At 42.0% G+C, this 18,297-nt stretch overlaps 1 protein-coding gene across 2 annotated transcripts; it reads right to left on the reverse strand.

Moving 5' to 3' along the window:
• Positions 1–6,190: 6,190 nt before the first annotated feature.
• eif5a (eukaryotic translation initiation factor 5A) lies at positions 6,191–17,519 on the reverse strand. Of its 2 annotated transcripts, none has more exons than XM_064332623.1 (5): positions 17,379–17,519; positions 14,182–14,370; positions 12,907–13,011; positions 8,384–8,515; positions 6,191–7,247 (listed from the first exon to the last, which is right to left on the reverse strand). In XM_064332623.1, the coding sequence occupies exons 2-5, from the start codon at positions 14,347–14,349 to the stop codon at positions 7,182–7,184; spliced, it is 471 nt and encodes a 156-aa protein (XP_064188693.1). In that variant the 5' UTR covers positions 14,350–14,370; positions 17,379–17,519; the 3' UTR covers positions 6,191–7,181. The 2 variants fall into 2 exon arrangements, with proteins under 2 accessions (XP_064188693.1, XP_064188694.1); XM_064332624.1 differs by lacking the exon at positions 17,379–17,519 and adding an exon at positions 17,343–17,364.
• Between the last annotated feature and the right edge of the window lie 778 nt (positions 17,520–18,297).

Below are 18,297 nucleotides of genomic sequence, written 5' to 3' on the forward strand. Positions count from 1 at the left end.
TCACAGAGCCAATCAGATAAGCTCTACACAACTTGGAACATCCAGTGAGACAGATAACCTTGGTTCTCCTTGTTATTCCTAGAGTAGCTAAACCATAGGATGTAGAGCCTTTACCTATCGTGCTCCTTTCCAGTGGAATAATTTGCCTGCTCATGTTTGGGGTGCAGATACTCTCTCTAAGCTTAAGACTTTTTTAGCCAGTCCTATGGATGAAGGACAAGGGTGGCTGACATAAGCCAGAATCTCTGGTACACTGCATGGTATCTCTGTATTAAGGTGAGCCAGTCAGGGTCTGGTGGTGACTGTCTCAGGGCTGCCCTCCTGACTGTGTTAGCCTTTTACCTTTGCTCACTCCACACAGGCACGTCCATCTCTTCTGTTCTGTTTAACAACATATCTGAGCTGCCTAATGATTATATTTTATATTTATATTTTTTAAATGTATAAATGTAAAATTCTGTTTGCTAGCAAAAATATTCTTTGACACTAGCAAACAAAAAGACATGCCATAAGTTGAGTCCAAACCTGACATACAGCAATCGGTACTTGCATTACGAGGCAAACGCCCGATCAGCCAAGTCCAGCATAAATTAATCAGATATTTGCATGAAATATGGTCTTCAAGTTGCTTTGTAAATAAAAAATAACGTTGAGGGTAAGGTTCCATCCATCCGACCTGCTTATCCTGGGCAGGGTCGCGGGGGGTTCTGGAGCCTATCCCAGCGTGAATTTGGAGAGAGGCAGGAATACACCCTGGACAGTCCGCCAATCTATCACAGGGCACACACACCATTCAATCACACACACAATAGGCAATTTAGTCTCCAATTAGCCTGCCTGCATGTCTTTTGACTGTGGGAGGAAACCGGAGAACCCGGAGGAAACCTACACGAACACGGGGAGAGTATGCAAACTCCACACAGAAAGGCCCAGGCTGGATTCGAACCCAGGACCTCCCTGCTGAGAGGAGACAGCTACCCACTGTGCAACCTGAGGGTAAGGTCATATTTCCTAAATATAAAGTATCAAAATACATCATAATATAATCTGACTACCTACTGGAATTGTACACCGATCAGCCACAACATTAAAACCACCTACCTATTGTGTAGGTCTCCCTCTTGCTGCCAAAACAGCTCTGGCCTGTCGAGACATGGACTCCACCTCTGAAGGTGTCCTCTGGTATATTTGGATTTTTGTATATATTTGTATCAACTGTATATTTCTATCTGATATTTTGTATCTACTGTAAATTTTGATTGTGTTACTTTGTCTTTGATGCTGCAAGTGCAAATTCCCCCCGGGGATCAATAAAGTACACTACTACTACTACTGCTACTACCACCACTACTACTACTATTACATTATTGGTTTTTATTACATAAAAAATTAGAAATGAATTACATTATTGGGGGTTATTACACTATTGGTAGTTTATTACATTATTAGTTGCTACAGGGCTATAAAAAGCTAAGATATTGTTAGAGGGTGAATTATTTCCAAATGATTTTAAAAACTCTCGATGGGTCAGAGCTGTTTAGACGGCACGAGGGGAACCTACACAATATTAGGCAGGTGGCTTTAATGTTGTGGCTGATCAGTGTATCTTTTTCAGAGTAGAGCTTCATGGAGTCAGGTTTATTCAATAAAAAAAGAGGCTATACATAACAGTGAGGTGGTTCTTCTCATTAGATTTTTTTAATGGAAACATTCTTTTAAGAACTTCATTTAGGATGAGAATACAATGGATATTTATTGCCATTTAACACATTATTGCCATATGCCACATTATTTTGTGAAGATGGTAATCAAGTGTATGGAATACCTTGGTTAACTAGTAAATATTACCATCATAGCAACCGTGAATTAGCTGTAAATTTAATCCTTTAAGGTGTAAGATCACAAATGCGTGATTAGAATGTCCTTAACTGAATATTCTAATGTAAAACTCACTAGTGCCAACTGGTAACTGAAAGTTAAACAGACTTGGAATTTTGAAAAAAACATTCCAAAAAACCTCCTCTTCAAACGAAGTCAATTTATATACTATATGTTTAAAATGAACTCCGAAAAAAAAGCATTCAGAAAAAACATTTATCATTGCTGTCAGTACAAAAAAGATGCACTTACATGGCTAGTTTCTCAGACTGAGCTAGGGAGATTAAAAAGGCACCTCATAAATGCAGGCTGGAATGTTTCGTGTTTTGTTCAGTCACGGTGGTTATGACTAAGTGCGGATATTTTGTCCTTGTCTTTAGAAATGCAAAGATGCAATGTCAAAAGCGTGTTTTTCTTTTCCTCCACTCTGCACCACTGACAGTTGCAGGAATTACTCATAGCAGGGCTGAGCAGAGACCGAAAGAGAAACTAAACCACACCCACAGATGCACGCACATGCACACCAATTTACTTGTACCAAAAAAACCCATTTTAAATAACTGCTAATTTTAATCTTAGTGAATCTCAATAGTGCAAAGATGCTGAATATCATTTAATTGGGCCTTGATTATTTGCCTCTTTTGCCTACCACAGTTCTCCTGCTGTCATGACAACCCATGTTGAGTTGAAATTGATGAAGGGAAAATCCTGTTGGGCCAGCCAGACCAGACAACAACCCATCCCCCCCGCCAACAGTCTCACACTGCCAGCTCATGACACACACAAAAAAAATCCTTCACCATATAAAACCTGCAGCATGTGCGTGTGACAGCTGGATAATGCATGTAAGAAAGCACTACAGCTGCTGTTAATGTTAAGAACTGGTGTAGAAGTCATCAGCAACCTCTTTTTTCTTGCTTGGATCAAGGTGCAGTAGGTACCCGATACACATCAGATGTTTAGGGACATGGTGTCACACCTGGCGCATGGCCAGAGCTCTGGGCAGCTGTTTGTGGCAGCCCTGTGTTCCACCACATTCGGATCTTGTGACATATCTCAGAAAGTCCCAATAAAACCACATCAAGGTCAGAGCACAGATAGTACCAGAGGGGAGGGAGAAACTGGCAACTGCAAATAAATAATGTCCAAGATAGATATGCAACCTCCTGTCCCTGCCCTTAAAGAATTCAAACCCCCCAGATTTATTTGTGACATACCACAAAAGAAAGGTAATGTTTAGAATTAATAGCTGGGGAAAACGAGCTAGCCCTATTAGCCATCACACAAAGGGCTGATGGTGCAGCACTGCGCCAGTCACCTCTTCCTTCCGTCTGTGGCCTCATGTCTCCCTGGACCACAACGCACGCTCCAATGCGTGCAATCATGGGCAGCACATTCTGGGCTCACTGCCAGTGGCAGACTCCCCAGGGAAACCATTAGGCCAGGGCCTGCACGCAAAGCTACCCTCATTTCTCTCCCTTCCGCTTTCTCCTCTTCGTCCTTTCTTCAACTCGACCATTTTATGGAATTCAGTGTGGCAGGGTCAGGGGCACTGTGAGGGCGGGGAAGGTTACGATGATCCCGATGGCCCTGACTGACAGGGGCCCTCAAAAAATATTAGAACACAGGATTTTCTGGGGTAGTGGGGTACAATAGGAGAGCTTTTCATGGGGCAAAAAGTCCCTCATGGCACCCGAGTGCAGTATTGGTGGTAGCAGAAAAAATTATATGCACCCTTGGCTGTGGGAGACAAAGAAATACATGCATGAGCCTTTGTAAGGTTGTCTTCAGATGCTGGGGCCCGCAACGCATTTCAGGAATGAAGATAGCCTGGCTGCTTCCATCATGGTGGCAAGAGCCCAGCCCCTCGTTCACTCTCCTTGCTTGCAATGAACAAAATCTTACACCTCTCCTGTGTCCACTCTCCATTTGCAGGTCTCTCACTTTATACTTTATGTAAACTGATTTCTGTAATTCATTAAATCTTTCCGTTTCATCAACGGGGCGTTTACATTTTAAGGGCACCGTAAAGATCTGCACGTACGAAGATTCTTTGTGCAAAAATGCATAGACTGTGTGCAACTGCCAACCCCAGCATGCATGTGCGTACGTGTACACTCAGACACAACCCAAGTGAGCTGGCAAACTCCGAGGGTGGTTTATTTTTAACAAAGAAGGGGGAGGGAGGCATGGTGCACAGCCCTATGAGTCAGAGCAGCCTGACAAGCCCTTGATAAAAAGGAAAAGAACTGGCAAGGAGAAAGAAAGAAAAGGACCATACTGAGGAAAAAACTGGACCATAACCCTAGAACAAAGGCTTTTTTTCCATGGCATGCAAGGATAACCCTGCATGTTCCTAAATCCAGTTGATAGTTTTGTTAAGGATTGGGAACCATTTGAGAATTTTCAAGTTGAGCTGGGTAACTGGCAGCCCTGGAGTACATCTAGTTTTATGAACAATATCAAAAGAAGTCTGTTAAGTAATGTTTACTCCCCCCTCCCCCCATTTAAACTAAATCAAAAGCACCATACAAGCAACACACTTAAGATAATTAAGAAGCATGCTTGCTAAAGCTCTCATTTTGCTTTATTAGAAGTCATTATTCAGTGGGGAAAAAATGAATTGTAAATATAACCCTTTTTAAAAATCTGCCTCAGATGGTCAATAACTACCCAAGAACTGAAACTCCAACCTCGTCCATCAAGGACTGCACAGAACAGACTTCAATGACTTGCGTTCACAGGCAATAATACATCTACTTATTAGTCACGGTATCCATGCTGACCAGCTCTCGGCACCAGGGATCACAAGTGCATCTAAATAATGTCAGACTCAACATCACTTCTGGGAAAAAGGTTCTGCAAAGATTGCGTACACTTCACGGTTTGACAAGTTAACTATAGTCACTTGGTCGTTTCAACATGCTTGCTTACTGTAGTTTACGACAGTTTACCGATAGCAGGTTACAGCAACTGTTGTGAGACAAATCTTTATTTCAGATTTGGTGAAAACTATGGAACTACTTTTAAAGTAAATTGAGGCCGTTTATAAACTGAACACATCTGCCCAAGTTTGTCACATTAAATAATCGTAAAGGAGGGGGGACTACAAACCATTCATAAAAAGATTCTGCCAGAAACAGGAAAATGCTTCTTAGCAATGAGACAACTGGAGTGTAGAAGTATTCAATGGATAAAACTGCTATTTGACTATTCAAAACCTTTAGCACCACAGAAATTGGGATAGACTAAAATATTCCTTTTGAGCAGGTAGGGAAAGAATAAAGCCATTAATTTTAATTAATGGCAGCAGTTACGTCAGTTTTAAATTGCACTGATATTAGCCCTCACAGAATCTTGGTGAATCATTAAACACGTTAATGAAGGAGTCTGGACCCCAGTGTCTTTATGGCTGCAAGAGAAAGAATAAATCCCAAAGCTACAAATCACAAAAACAGCAAAAGGGAAAGCGGTTTAAAAAAAAAAAAAAAAAAAAGGTTCCAGACGCAAATTCCCCACAAGAAATATATACATATAACTATACTATAGGCATGATTAGTCAAAGACAAAAAGTTTGAGAAGTCCTGCTCATGTGCAGATGGAAGCCCCAGGACTGGTTAACCCCAATGGACAGTTATTCTTTCTCCGCCCACAACATGGGACATCTTTTTACTGAACAAAACAAGCAGTTCCCTTTCCAAAAGAAGGCTCCTGCAAAGTTTAATTCAATATCAGTGTGACAGGGTTTCCAAATGAAATGTGGGAAGTAGGAACAAATGGAAAATACCAAGGCAAGGAGAACCCGCCATGCCTTCAGCGCAGGCACACACCCCAGATTTGAAACAAGTCCAGTCACTGCAAACAGCTTGGAAAGTTGTGCTTGGCTACTACACCACTAGACAATCGCACATCCAAGAGCCACACAGTCAGCCAAAAACTGTAGGAAACCAGAGAAGCCCAGAGTCCAGATGCATTAAAGAAAGCAAGACAGTACAAGGTGCAAAGAAACTGAATAATCCCACCTCCTGCTGCAGCAAAGTAAGCACAACACCCAAAATGCATAACTTCGGTTTCAAAGCTCAACTTTGGGAAAGGTCCATTACAACCTGCATGCCTGCCTCCCCTCCACTCCCTTTCTGTTTTGTGGTGCCAGGTCTCCAAAAAGCTCAAGAATACTGGCATTTGAACGTTTCATGTTGTAAATTCAGAAACTTGGGTCCTAGTGCATAAAAAATTTAACTACCAATGCAACTATCAAAGTGCTCGGGGGAGGAACAGGTGTAGGTCTGTAAAGAAAACAGAGAAACAGATGCACTGGGGAGGTCTTAACTCATTTTAATATAACTGCATGATAAATACAATAAAAGAAATAAGCAACTGGAAAGATTTTCCATTTTATTTTCCCACTCTTTATTTCTTTTTTTTTTCTCTATCTCCAGTTGGTGATAAAGGCCTCGGTGAAAAAAGGTTTGCAACTTAACGCCCCTTCCCCTGGATTGAGTCGCTCACGCAAGGAGGCGTCCACACAACACTCAGGGAAGCCTACCTAGATGAGACCCGTAACGGCTTCGACATTCTTTTTATTTATGTTGCCAAATGACGGCCAATGATCTGCCGTCGTGTACAGTGGTAATCGTGCGTGGCCATCACTTCTTTCTTGGCTTTTGAAAAGGACACTGGCGTTTCAGAAAAACAAAATAATCGCTGAAATTTAAGAAGGTGAATTAGTTTGGCAGTACCCAAAAGGCCGCTCTTAAGTGCTGACAACCGATATCCTAGCATTTCCCCATGGATGAATCGGTTCAAGGATGCCTGCTCTGCACCAATGGCCGTTGCCAACAGTCACCATGTAGGGAGCGGAAAAGCCCGCGTGAACAGTAAGTGTCTTCCCAACCCCACCCCCCCCACAACTGAAATGCATATTGACCCCAAAAAGGCATAAATTCCACACGCTATTCAGTCTAAGAAATATAAAAAAATAATCTTACAAAATTGGATCCCATTATAATTTTTTTTTTTTTTTTTTAACATTCAGGAATGTAAGTACCAAGACTAACATCTTGAAGGCAAAATTAAAAGGAATGAAGTCAAAATTAAAAACAAAAAAAAACCCTCAGTGATTTGGCAAAATACCAATCAGCCAACGACACCCAGTTACAAAACTTCCAGCAAAGTTTTAGGAGGAAAAAAAAAAGAAGCAATTTGAGGTTGTTGTATGTGAAGGCCATAGCTTTGGTGAGAATTAGAACCAAAATGTAAGATTTGTGGTATAAGAAGTCTCAGCCTTAAAACCAAGTCTCGTCCTATTTATTTGACATAGCCTTGAGGGCGACGGCACACTCCTCCCCCATTGCGCACAGCACGGAGACCTAGGGGCGAGAGGGAAGGGAGGAGGGAAACAAGAAATCTGTTAAGGGTGATAGTGTGGCATAGCTGTTAAAGAGCTTTCAACAAACTGCCTGCAGATTTCATTCCAACTGTATCTCTTGAGCAAGGAACAGGGCCCTTTGCTAAGTACGGAAGAGCAGGGCATTCACAAAAGCCTCTTTTCCAGTGTAGGGCCGAACGGTTACCGGGGCGCTCTGTGCCGTTCCGCGCTGCTCAGGACTCGTGGGAACGGTTACCGTTTCTGTTTCCATCTGTCGGGCTGCTAAAACCAGGACTAGGGAGTATCTAAGAAAAACTAGTGACGACAGCAAGTGATGCAGTGGATCAGCGACGGCGTCCCATTGTGTATGTAATAAATATGCGCCAGTTGTTGTTGTCGTTCCCCATTCTGTTTTGTTTTTGTTATGTTCCGTTTCATTGGCTGAGGATATGGACAAGGATTCTGTGTATTGTCTGTTTTTGGTTTTTCTTTGTGTGTGCAAGCGTATCCTCCACTGACCATGACACAGTTTTGGGCATTTTTATCTATATTAGCTTCTCTACCGACCTAGCTAACGGAAGAGGACAAAATGTGAAACCAATCAGTGAATACCTATGTCATTAAGCCCGCCCACCCGAACGGTTCTATTGCACAGAGCACGGTTGTCTAACCGTGCCAAGAAAATTGTGCTGGGCATGGTTTGTAAGCGCCCCGCGCCAAACCGTTTCCAAGTGGAAACACCATTGGAACCGTTCCTCTCCGTGCTCAGAACCGTTCGGCCCTACAGTTGAAAAGAGGCTAAAGACATGACCACCGATTCAGTTTGTTTCCTGGGGCAAGAGCAAGATATACAGCTTGCGCAGGCAAAAAAACCGGACACACTACTATACAATTCTTCGATGCAAATTCTGTAAAGTCCGGGGTATTCACAATTTAAGGTAACCAGCCAAAAAAACCCTCCCCCGCGAGTGGTTATTCACATATGTGGGGTGGCTACAGTTTCTAAGGAGCCAGAACCTAACCAATCAAGTGTGTGCATGTCCAATTAAAACTGTGGCGCAACTACAAAACGAGAGGGGGGCCAGGGGCCCAAGGTAACAAGTGCAAGTCTGCAGGCTAGGGCAGCTGCATACGCACCATTGTATCTTCTCCGTTAGAGAATTTGGATTCAATTTCTTTGCCAAGGTCACCCTCTGGAAGCCTGAGATCCTCACGGACATCCCCGTTGTCCATCAGCAGAGACAGAAACCCGTCATGGATGCCAATCAGCTGCAAAAGGAAACAAAGTAACGGAGATCAGCAGGGACAAAACGCATCACTAACACACATCTGCTGAGACAGGAAACGCATCACAATTAAGATCGAGGAACAGAAAACATTGCCTTTCTGCTTCACTGGAAAATGCATCAAATATCATGATATAGGCTACTGGAAACAATGGGAAAACTGGTGGAACACTAGGCCCAAATCTGCTGGAACAGGAAACGCATCAATATAGATCAGGCAACTCCTCGTCGCAAATCAGCTTGAACAGGAAATGCATTAAATCAGCTCAAATAGAACAGCATTCAAACAATGCTGATCAGCTGGGTAGAAATAAACACCACGCAGCTGCAGCAATAAGCATTGTCATTGAAATCTGCATCAACAGAACAAAAACATGCAGTCTGCTGCAGTCAGCCTACCCGCTTCACATGCCCGTCTGACATCAACCTTCTTTTAAAATTTCACCACCAGGGCCAATTACAACAGGTGTGGGTATTTTTGGGGGAGGTTCAAGCTATCTCCCCCAGATCCCCTCCCTGCTGAACAGGCCAACCAGTAGGAGTCGCTAATGCAACGATCAGGACTCATACCCTCACTGGCTTCCCACCGGCAAACACTGTCAATTGTGTTGTTAGGAACGTCTGACCAAGCCGGAAGAACCGAACCCGGGTATCTGCAGTGGTAGGCGAGTGCTTATACCTCTACACTACCCAGATGGCCAGTTGTGGGTATTTAAGGGCCCATTCAATTTTAGCCTGAAAGTCAACAATCACATCTGCTTTGTGCAATCGACTAAAGGCAGCTCAGCATCTAACTATTGCCCACACCCAGCTGGCTGTAAAGTCACCCCGATGGTATGAGGAATCTGGATACATTTCACAGTCACTTTTATATTTTAGCAGACACTTCAGATCAAAATCCTGTGAAATTGGTAACGCTTGTCCTTTTTATTTCACATCCAAGTAGTCAGCACAGACAAAAACTGGCCAGGTGGCAGAGTTCAACTTTATTTTCCCGTTCATCTCACAGAATCGTCTCTGAGCAGGTTGTGTCTAGAAGGGATACAGGATATTTCAGGAAGTGCTGTCCTATTTGAAAGGTTCACCATGACAGAATTAAATGGTGCCTTTTCCTTCAGAGAAGATTGACCAATTGTCCAGCTAGGACAAACATGGACAGAAAAGTACCAATAAGGATGGAACTAGTAATGCCACGGTAGTAGCAAGCCTCTACCTCATTACTAGTTTCCCCATCTTTTATAGGTGATCTTCTCATCTTTCATTTGGCCACCTTATTGTCTAAATTATTTATCCTCAAGTTTGACAAATGAGGGCAAACTTACCTTTATTAAATTATCCTATTTTGACAAACCTATCGAATAGGGCACCACTTCCTGAAATTATCCGCATCTCATCTAGGCATGACCATGGGAGCATCGTCACCGTGACCTGTAATACTTCCGAGATTAACACTTTTGAACAAAGTTGCTGAACGCACGCAAGGATATCATTATTTTTATGATCAATCGCACAAAGATTTTACAGGCAACAAAATGTGCTCAAAACCCTGGCATAAAATTGGGCAATTCTATAAAAATACCTGAATTATGCAATAATCTGTTACGCAGTTGAGTGGACTCTACTGCCCCAACGTACACTTTCCAATCTGCACAGACTGAACTGAGAAATTCTGAAAATCCTTTCATGTTGTGTAGGGTACATCACCAGTGACAAAAATGGTGCAAGCATTCTTTGAGTATGTATAAAAATAACTCCAATACAGTAAGATGGCATTTGTGCGGATTCATTAAGTTACAAGAGGTGGGCAACGACGGGGGATATCCATTTCTGTTTTTCTTGATAAGCGTATGAAAGACAGATGAAGACTGTTCTTTAGTTCCTATACAAAACATTTTACGGAGATCTAATCCACGAGTGAACAGGTGTTGGTGTATACAGCCAGTTCTCATTTAGCTAGGGCAATTGGTGGAAACACAAACATGCACGCACACACACACTGGCCCGCCACCGAGGTTCATTAATATTGTACCCCAAGTTTTAAGTAAATTAAACTAATTTCAAGGCATATTACAATTCCAAATACTACTCCTGTAGAACGACCCCCTTACAAAGAGTTGGCACTTAGAATACCTAACCCTCAATAAGTATTTAAATTGTTTCAATATTTTATTTTTGTCACACATATTTTTAAAAGCATCAATCACAATGCATTGTAGCGGTGTCTTGAAGACTGGAATTTTAAATTTTAAAAAGCTTTAGACAGTGGCAGTAAAGCCAGACCAATGGCAGTAGGTGTCACACAGTCACCACCTAAGCCCTAGTTTGAGTCAGGATAAACTCGGGACATCCCTGAATTTAACAATTTAAGACATTTTGATGCCAGATTCTCTCCTTTTCAGATCATATGGATTGTTTCTGATGAGTCTCCTCTCGACAGGAGGTTGAAAGAACTATGGAAGCCGCCTTGGACATTTCTGCTCATTTTTATTTAAACAGCATGACCCTATCACACCCACAAAGAGACGCGTGAGAAGGTAAGATTAAAATCAATCAGAAGAGCCAGGTCTCCAAAGTTGCTATAGCGCTAAAGTCACATTTGTTTGTTGCAGTGGAATCATGAAATCATGAATTCCACAGCTCAGTTTTATTAAAACTGAGCAATGCAAGTTCATGAGAACAGATCCTGCACATTTCTCCCCTGAAATCTACTTGAAAAAATCTAAATGAACTGTTCAATTGAATTAATGTTATTTAAAGAGGGTCTGAGCAAAAAAAGTGGTGTTAGCCAGCATCTGGCATGGCCCATAGGTGACCTAAGAGTGTGTTACAATTAGCAGTCCTAAAACAAGAAAGTGAGTTGGCATTTTGAAACATGGCTGCGCCTGGCAGATGTTTTTTTCCCCATAGGGATTTAATTTTCCACAGAAAAGAAGGTCTGTTGTTAACCTAAGCCAAAGAGAGTTCCACGTTTTGTTCTATGCAATAAATGACACCGATTAATATCTCAACCGTGAATTTCAAAGCTTTAAAAAACTATGTTGCTAACAAGTTGCTACACTGAAACTACAACAGTCAGGCAACCGCCACTCAAGTATTCATACTAGCCTGCCTGCACATGATGACCACTGTAGTTTCAATACAGCAACTTGTTAGCAACATACTTTTATAAAGTAAATAACGGCTTCGAAAACACCACAGATATTAATGGGGTTTATCTCATAGAACAAAATGTGAAACTTAGGTATGTTAACCACAGACCTTATTTTCAGCAGTAAACAAAATCCCTATGGGAAAAAAATAATTGGTAATGTCAGGCACACATTTGTTTGAAGGCAAGATACAGGCTATTTTGCCTCTTAATAACAACAGATAACATATCTGGTCTATTAACTGTAGTTAACAGTTTGTCAAATGCAGTCTATACAGCATATAGGTAGTTGTTAACTAGCAGGCAATGAAATGCTTAACGTTAGCCAGCGAGAATCCTTGTGTAAGCAAAGGGAAAACCTAGTAAAACATCGTAAGAAATAATAAAATAAGGAAAGATGGGTAAGAAAGGGAGTATAATTAGAGCTGTCAGAATGATTAGACTATGCAGGTACAATCTCCCATAACCACGTAGCATAAATGGGACATAGACAGACTAATGTTTGGTTAAACCAGCTCAAGAACCATATCTAAAATTAGCAAGCGCTTCTTGGGCTACTTTACCACAAACCGTGCCGTAGTATCATTATTCCAACTACCATTTGGTAGCTAAAGGCAGATAATCTTTTCCAGCACTTTATCAATGGAAGACTAAATCACAACTATCCCAATCTTGTGGATGAAAGGCGCAAGACTGCCATGTCACAAAACAAAATTAACCTTGTTAAGGTGCATAATCATTTTTCAATATTCCCAGTTTCATGTCTCTTATTTACACGTTGTTTAAATGGATCAAGCCAAACTACTTTCTGAAGATTCTGGATTACACATCCTAAAACCATCTAAACTTCTTGTGGTAATTCACTCCAGCAGATACTACCAGCTGACTGCATTCTTTTGTCAAACGTAGCAAGAGTCACAAAGGAGGGTGTGACTTGAATATTTTGCCAACAGTAAATTTTGACACACTGACAGGCTAGGTAAGATATTCCCCAGAATTCCATAAAATAACAAACACTTCCATATCTTCAACAGAAACGCATCAACTATTCACTTCAAACATTGTGACTACTGTTACAACTACAGTGAAGTCTGTTACATTACTGTTTCAGGCATGGTTGAAAATTTTCCGTGGTTCATTTTCTTTACTGGATGTAGAAAAGGTAAATCCAACAGGGCTCCCCGCCCATCAGAAGCCGAGTCATTCGGTTCTTATCAGAATCTCACCTGGAAGTCATTTCTCTTGATGTTGGGGACATCCATGTTGTGGGTAGAAGGGCAGATATCTTCATACTTCTTGCCGGAGAAAATGTCAATTCCAACCATGTGGACCTGCAGAGACAAACGCCGCCTCAGCACACTGCTTGCATATTCCTCTCTTAAAAAAATCACATGCTAACATGAAACCATTTCAAACCAACTCATCCTTAACTCAAAGGGGAGAGGAGTGATGTATCTGTTTCAGGATTTCATACCAACTTATGTTCTCAATATTTAAATTGTCACAATCATTGTAGTTGACACTTCAGCTAAAATTCCTGGCCCACAGATCACAACTAAATGCTGTCCTTGCACAGAAAATCTACTGCTGTGCTGACTATGGGCCAACCAGTGTTTGAGTACTGCCTATTCGCCAATTCCACCAGGGAAACTTGTGGGAACAAAAACCTAAATAAATGCCAGCCGTCCATCAACAGCCTTTCCCTCCTCTGGCATGAAGCATCCGGGCAGCACCATACAGTAGGGCAGGGATACTCAAAACTGGTCTTTGCGGCCAGGAGGAGGGCTGGTTCTCTTTCCAGCCTGACCATTCGTTGCATTATGAGTGCCAATGACTGGTCAATGATTCAACTGACTTGTGGGCCAGATGTGAATATTCCTGTGGTAGAGTGTGCCAGGTCAGAATCACCATGAACCCACCAATAAACAGGAGAGACATGCCAACTGCAAAGTCTTAATTGATCCACTAAGTGTGGAGTAATGAAAACCCTGTTACAAGATTTGCCAATTTTACTAGAAGCCAAGTGGTGTTGTACTGAATGCCTGGTTGCAGAGTCCTATTCCTATGACTTCAAAGACGGCAATTTATTTTATTTTTATAATTTATTTCCAGTGCAACAGTGTCTCTTCAATGCACTGCTCCTTACTGAAAGACCAGACGCAGTCACAATGTCAAAGATTTCTGCAAAATCTTAAAACTAAGCATAGCATTCAATGTGGAAATATAAAACAAGAATTTCCTCCTGAAGGCACCGGTGGGCAAAACAAGGTATGCCGTTTTTTGTTGCCATCCAGAACTTAATTGATCAGTTAAAGCAGTCGATTACAGTCCACTCATCTATTTTCTTGGGTCTGCATTCGTCGCTGATCTTAAGGCAACAGAAAACTAGCTGATACTGTGGGTCTCCAGAACAAATGTTAGCTACTGCTGCACTAGAGTAAGGCAGAACCTGAAAGCCAACACTGACCCCGGACAAACCAGTGCACCAACCCTTCCGTTACCTTGGCGTGTCCGTGCTTGCCGGTCTTGGAGGTTGACATTTCGACGATCTTGCAGGGGCGTCCCTTCAGAACCACGTGGCCGTTCTTGCGCAGGGCGCTGCACTGCATGGGGAAGGTGGCAGAAGCCCCAGCATCCCCACTGGTGAAATCAAGATCTGGGTCTGCCATGGTGGGTCAAATCGCAGGGTACTGAAAGAGCGCAGAACACACAAAAAAATGTTAAGGGATTGTAAAGGGGTGCAAAAATAACCATAAATTCAGAGGGATGCAGCCACTAGACACCTACCAAATATCTATTCAAAGTAATGTCAATAACAATAAAATAACTGAAATTGATAAGCCCTAATTCATTAATTATCGTTGACCAATGGCAAACCATTGCTTATGGAGACAGTCTTCAGTTGTAACTCATCATTAATCAAAAAATGCAGCCAAAATGGCAGATTACATAGAGGTAATTATAATCAGAAAAACCATTATCAAGTGAAGATGCAACCGTTCTTGACCACCCCAGTTCTACAGTGCAATAACTTGCAGCAAGCTGGCAGGTTTCCAACCAATATACTGTGTCTGGGAAGGCTCAAACTTCTCTAATGCGTGTGCGCCATTTTCATCAGATGTACAAACGCACAGCCTTGAGACTGTACACACTTTACCCAAAGAGCACTAGATAGCCAGAACATGCAAAATCAACTGGGGGAAAACATCCAGCTTCTAACAGCTTGGTGTGTGTGCGTGCACACTATGTCCTACTAAAGACCACAAAGTTCACAGCGGTGCACAAACTGTATATCTAGCTGGCTGTGGTATGGGGTAGCTTGCAGAAACACTGCAATGTAATTAGGCCTGTGTGAAAAAAGGTGCTAGTATTCATTAATGTTATTGTGTTTGTACAAATAAATGCTAAATAGGAAAATCAAAACAAGTTAAAACATTGTTATTGTTTGCATTTGACAGTGTATTTCATATGATAACGTAAATGCCGGCTTTAATGTTGTCTGGTACGGCATTCAAAGAGCGAGATATCGCCGATTCTACCAAATTTACTTGTTTATTTCTCATATAACTTCAGATAGCTAAAGGTTTCGGCTAATTACCGCGACAAGGTCTTTTCGTCTTTGACATTTAAAAAAAATCGAAGATTTGGGTATATGGCAGACACGTCCCATTAAAGAGACGGTGAATAATCTTGATGAGAAACGTTTTAGCCGAAGGTTTTCTGTCTGGCAGCTTTGAGAACTTTACCCATACTATGCGTCACTGAAAGACTTAATCCCAGAAAGCGTAGTCAAATTTACCGATTTTAACTGCCGGTTAATATTCAGTAACTTTGTCCTTTAATTTAGCTTTTAGGTATTAAAAACATGGCTATTGCCAACACTAACAATTATCAAGTAACTTCATGTAAATGACATCAGTCTGGGTCGCGAAAAGCATGACTTGATATGCTTGGGACATCGCTGACAAAGTTTGTGCACCGCTGTATTAACAGAACACCGTCTTGGATAAAAACAAGTCATTAAGGGTTGTCAGGAGATAGCCATTCGATAGTCTTAAGTTAAAGGAAACCATACTGTTAAAGTTCTTGCAAGAAACCCAGTGCCAGCTCAGTTTCGATACACGCCTTAACGGTAGCCGAGCCCACATTTCACAACACATGCTTCAGAACCAATGCATATAGATGCATACTCAAATTTCTCAGCAATTCACTGTCTAAACGCGCTTAATCTACAAACAGTGACGGTAGGCGTTTGACATGACACGTTGCATAGCTACGCGATTTCCCAACATCGGACACAATGGTTTCAAGTATTATATCGCGCAGATATCCAGCGTAAATTATCAAGGTTATAACACATTAAAGGTGATGCTGACCATCAGTTAAACACAGAACTGTTCTGAAGTTAAAACTGACTTAACTGAAAAAGAAAACCCAAAATTTGAATGTGGGAACTAAATTCGTTTCAAGCGCGGTTAGACGACTCTGCTCCCTCGATTCCACACCCTGTCCACGTGTCTCTGTTGCGGCTCGATTTGGTTGGGGAAACGGAAACCGGAGAACACGTGTGCTCGTGCTAACCTGCAGCATCATGGTTCTCCGGCTTCAAACTAGAGGCCCACCATGCGTGTTGTACACAACTTAAAAAAAAAAAAACCTGTTAAGAAACTCGAAGTCGCTACCTACCTCTAGTGTCAATGGTAATCACAGATTAGTTTTAATTAAATCGTTCAATTAACGTTAGCTTCATTCGGTTGACTCTCTTTAGTTAAGCGGCTTGGATAGTTAGCAGTGCAGCGGAAAGCAGCTAGCTAGCTAACAATAAGCTAGTAATGTAGGCCTAAAACTAGCTAGCAAGCCAGCGCATTTCAAAGTTCACCCACGGCTGTCAACACAAAACTCTCGCATCAAAACTTACGTTAGCGGACAAGACAGTGACAATGAAACCGCTGTAGCTGATTGCACATTTAGAAGATATCATTATATTAGGTATAATTCCGTAAACTAGCTGACTACACGCTGGCTCACTCCCAACAATGAAGTTCGCTAACGGAATGCAATAATAATGGTAGTTAGATACATGGCCAATGGGCAATTTGTATCGTATAAAGTGTAGCATCGTGGAAACGTTAGCTGGTCCCCGGGGGAAAAACTTAATTTAATGTCATTATAATGCTTCCGCACCCTCGACTTCATTCAATAGATAGTGTGCTAACGAACGAGCTAACTTGTTGGCGCTACCAGCCAACTGTTCGGCAGTCGGTAAAAGCAGCAAACGAATCCCCCCACAGAGAGACATATGACCAGAAGACCACAGATAACACATGTAGACGTCCAGCTAATTTCATATGTCCCTGATGAATGGACGGTCGAGTAAGATTTCCGTAGTTATATGCTGTCTGTTTCTACCGAGCAGCAGCAGTAACGATATGATCAATGTTTGCAGCCAGAGCGCTACAGGCCCCGTGGCTTTTCAATAGACCAGACTGGAGAGGCACCGAAACGAGCTAAACGCTAACCAACATCCTGCCGCCTTAAAGTCGCAACGCTCATAAATATAGAAACGTCTGACACACCGCATTACTTAACATTTCACACCACTTTGTGTTTCTGTTCAACAAAGTCTGATAAATAAATGCATCGTTATTAATTCTTTTTGTACCCTGCGGAGAAATACACGCGCCATGCAATCCCTTACCTTCCAGCAAAAAGGGAGCTAAGATGCGCACGCGCGTCACATTTTACTGCGGCACCCTTTACAGTGGGCGGGACTGCGAAATTATTTCTCACACTTCTTCGGTTAGTTTTATGGTGGGTGTCTTTCAGCGTGATAAGTGCATACCGCCGCCTACTGAAACGGAGTGTAAAGTGGTGATGTCAATAAGTCAGACAATTTTCTGAATTCTCCTACTGCCCTACAATCGATGTTGTTAACCAATAGCTTTCACAATTTAAAACTCATCCTTCCCGGTACAGACATTTTTCCCACTAGCCCCCCTTTTCCCTTACATACAGTGTATAGCAGAGAAGTGCATGCTCAATTGTTTCTGGTACCACAGTCTGGACTCAGCATGTCTCATTTTTTCCTATTCTAAATCATGAATAGTTAACCCCCAAGTGACCTAATCTCAGCCTTGCCTGTACTACTTCATCCACCCTGCATTGCCCTTTGATTGCCTTTTCCACAAATGATGGCTGTATACAGTATTATTGAAATGCTGCCATTTTACTCCCCTTCCCAGCACTACCACCTGGGATAACACTTTAGTTGGTCCAGTCTTTATCTCAGAAACCCCAAACTCCCTCACCATCTCATAACAGTCTACCCTGACACCAGTTTAGTTGCATACTCCCAACAGCAAGAGGTGATCTAATGTCTTTCAGAAAATCCAGGCAAGAATACAGTCCACTATATTTTTATCAGAAATGGGGGTGCTGACATGTTTGTTGATTTTATGGACTCATGGTTATGATGAACTGTATACTTCAGTCATTTCGTGAGCTCCATTAAGTCAGCATGACAAATTTGTTAGCTTCTCAAAGCATGTGCAATGGTCCCTACATTGCAACAACTAAAATGCTTAAGCTATGGGTTGATATTAACGTGTGCCTTTGAA

This window comes from Anguilla rostrata, chromosome 4 (genome assembly GCF_018555375.3).
Source record: "Anguilla rostrata isolate EN2019 chromosome 4, ASM1855537v3, whole genome shotgun sequence".
NCBI lineage: Eukaryota > Metazoa > Chordata > Actinopteri > Anguilliformes > Anguillidae > Anguilla > Anguilla rostrata.

What these genes read in the sequence shown, in the direction of transcription:
- eif5a (XM_064332623.1), bottom strand. Translation starts at nt 14,349, where the DNA reads ATGGCAGACCCAGATCTTGATTTCACCAGTGGGGATGCTGGGGCTTCT. An exon ending in GCAAGCACGGACACGCCAAG is followed by an intron (nt 13,012 to 14,181) that starts GTAACGGAAGGG and finishes TTGTCTCTGCAG; the next exon opens with GTCCACATGGTTGGAATTGA. An exon ending in TCAAGAGAAATGACTTCCAG is followed by an intron (nt 8,516 to 12,906) that starts GTGAGATTCTGA and finishes TTCCTTTTGCAG; the next exon opens with CTGATTGGCATCCATGACGG.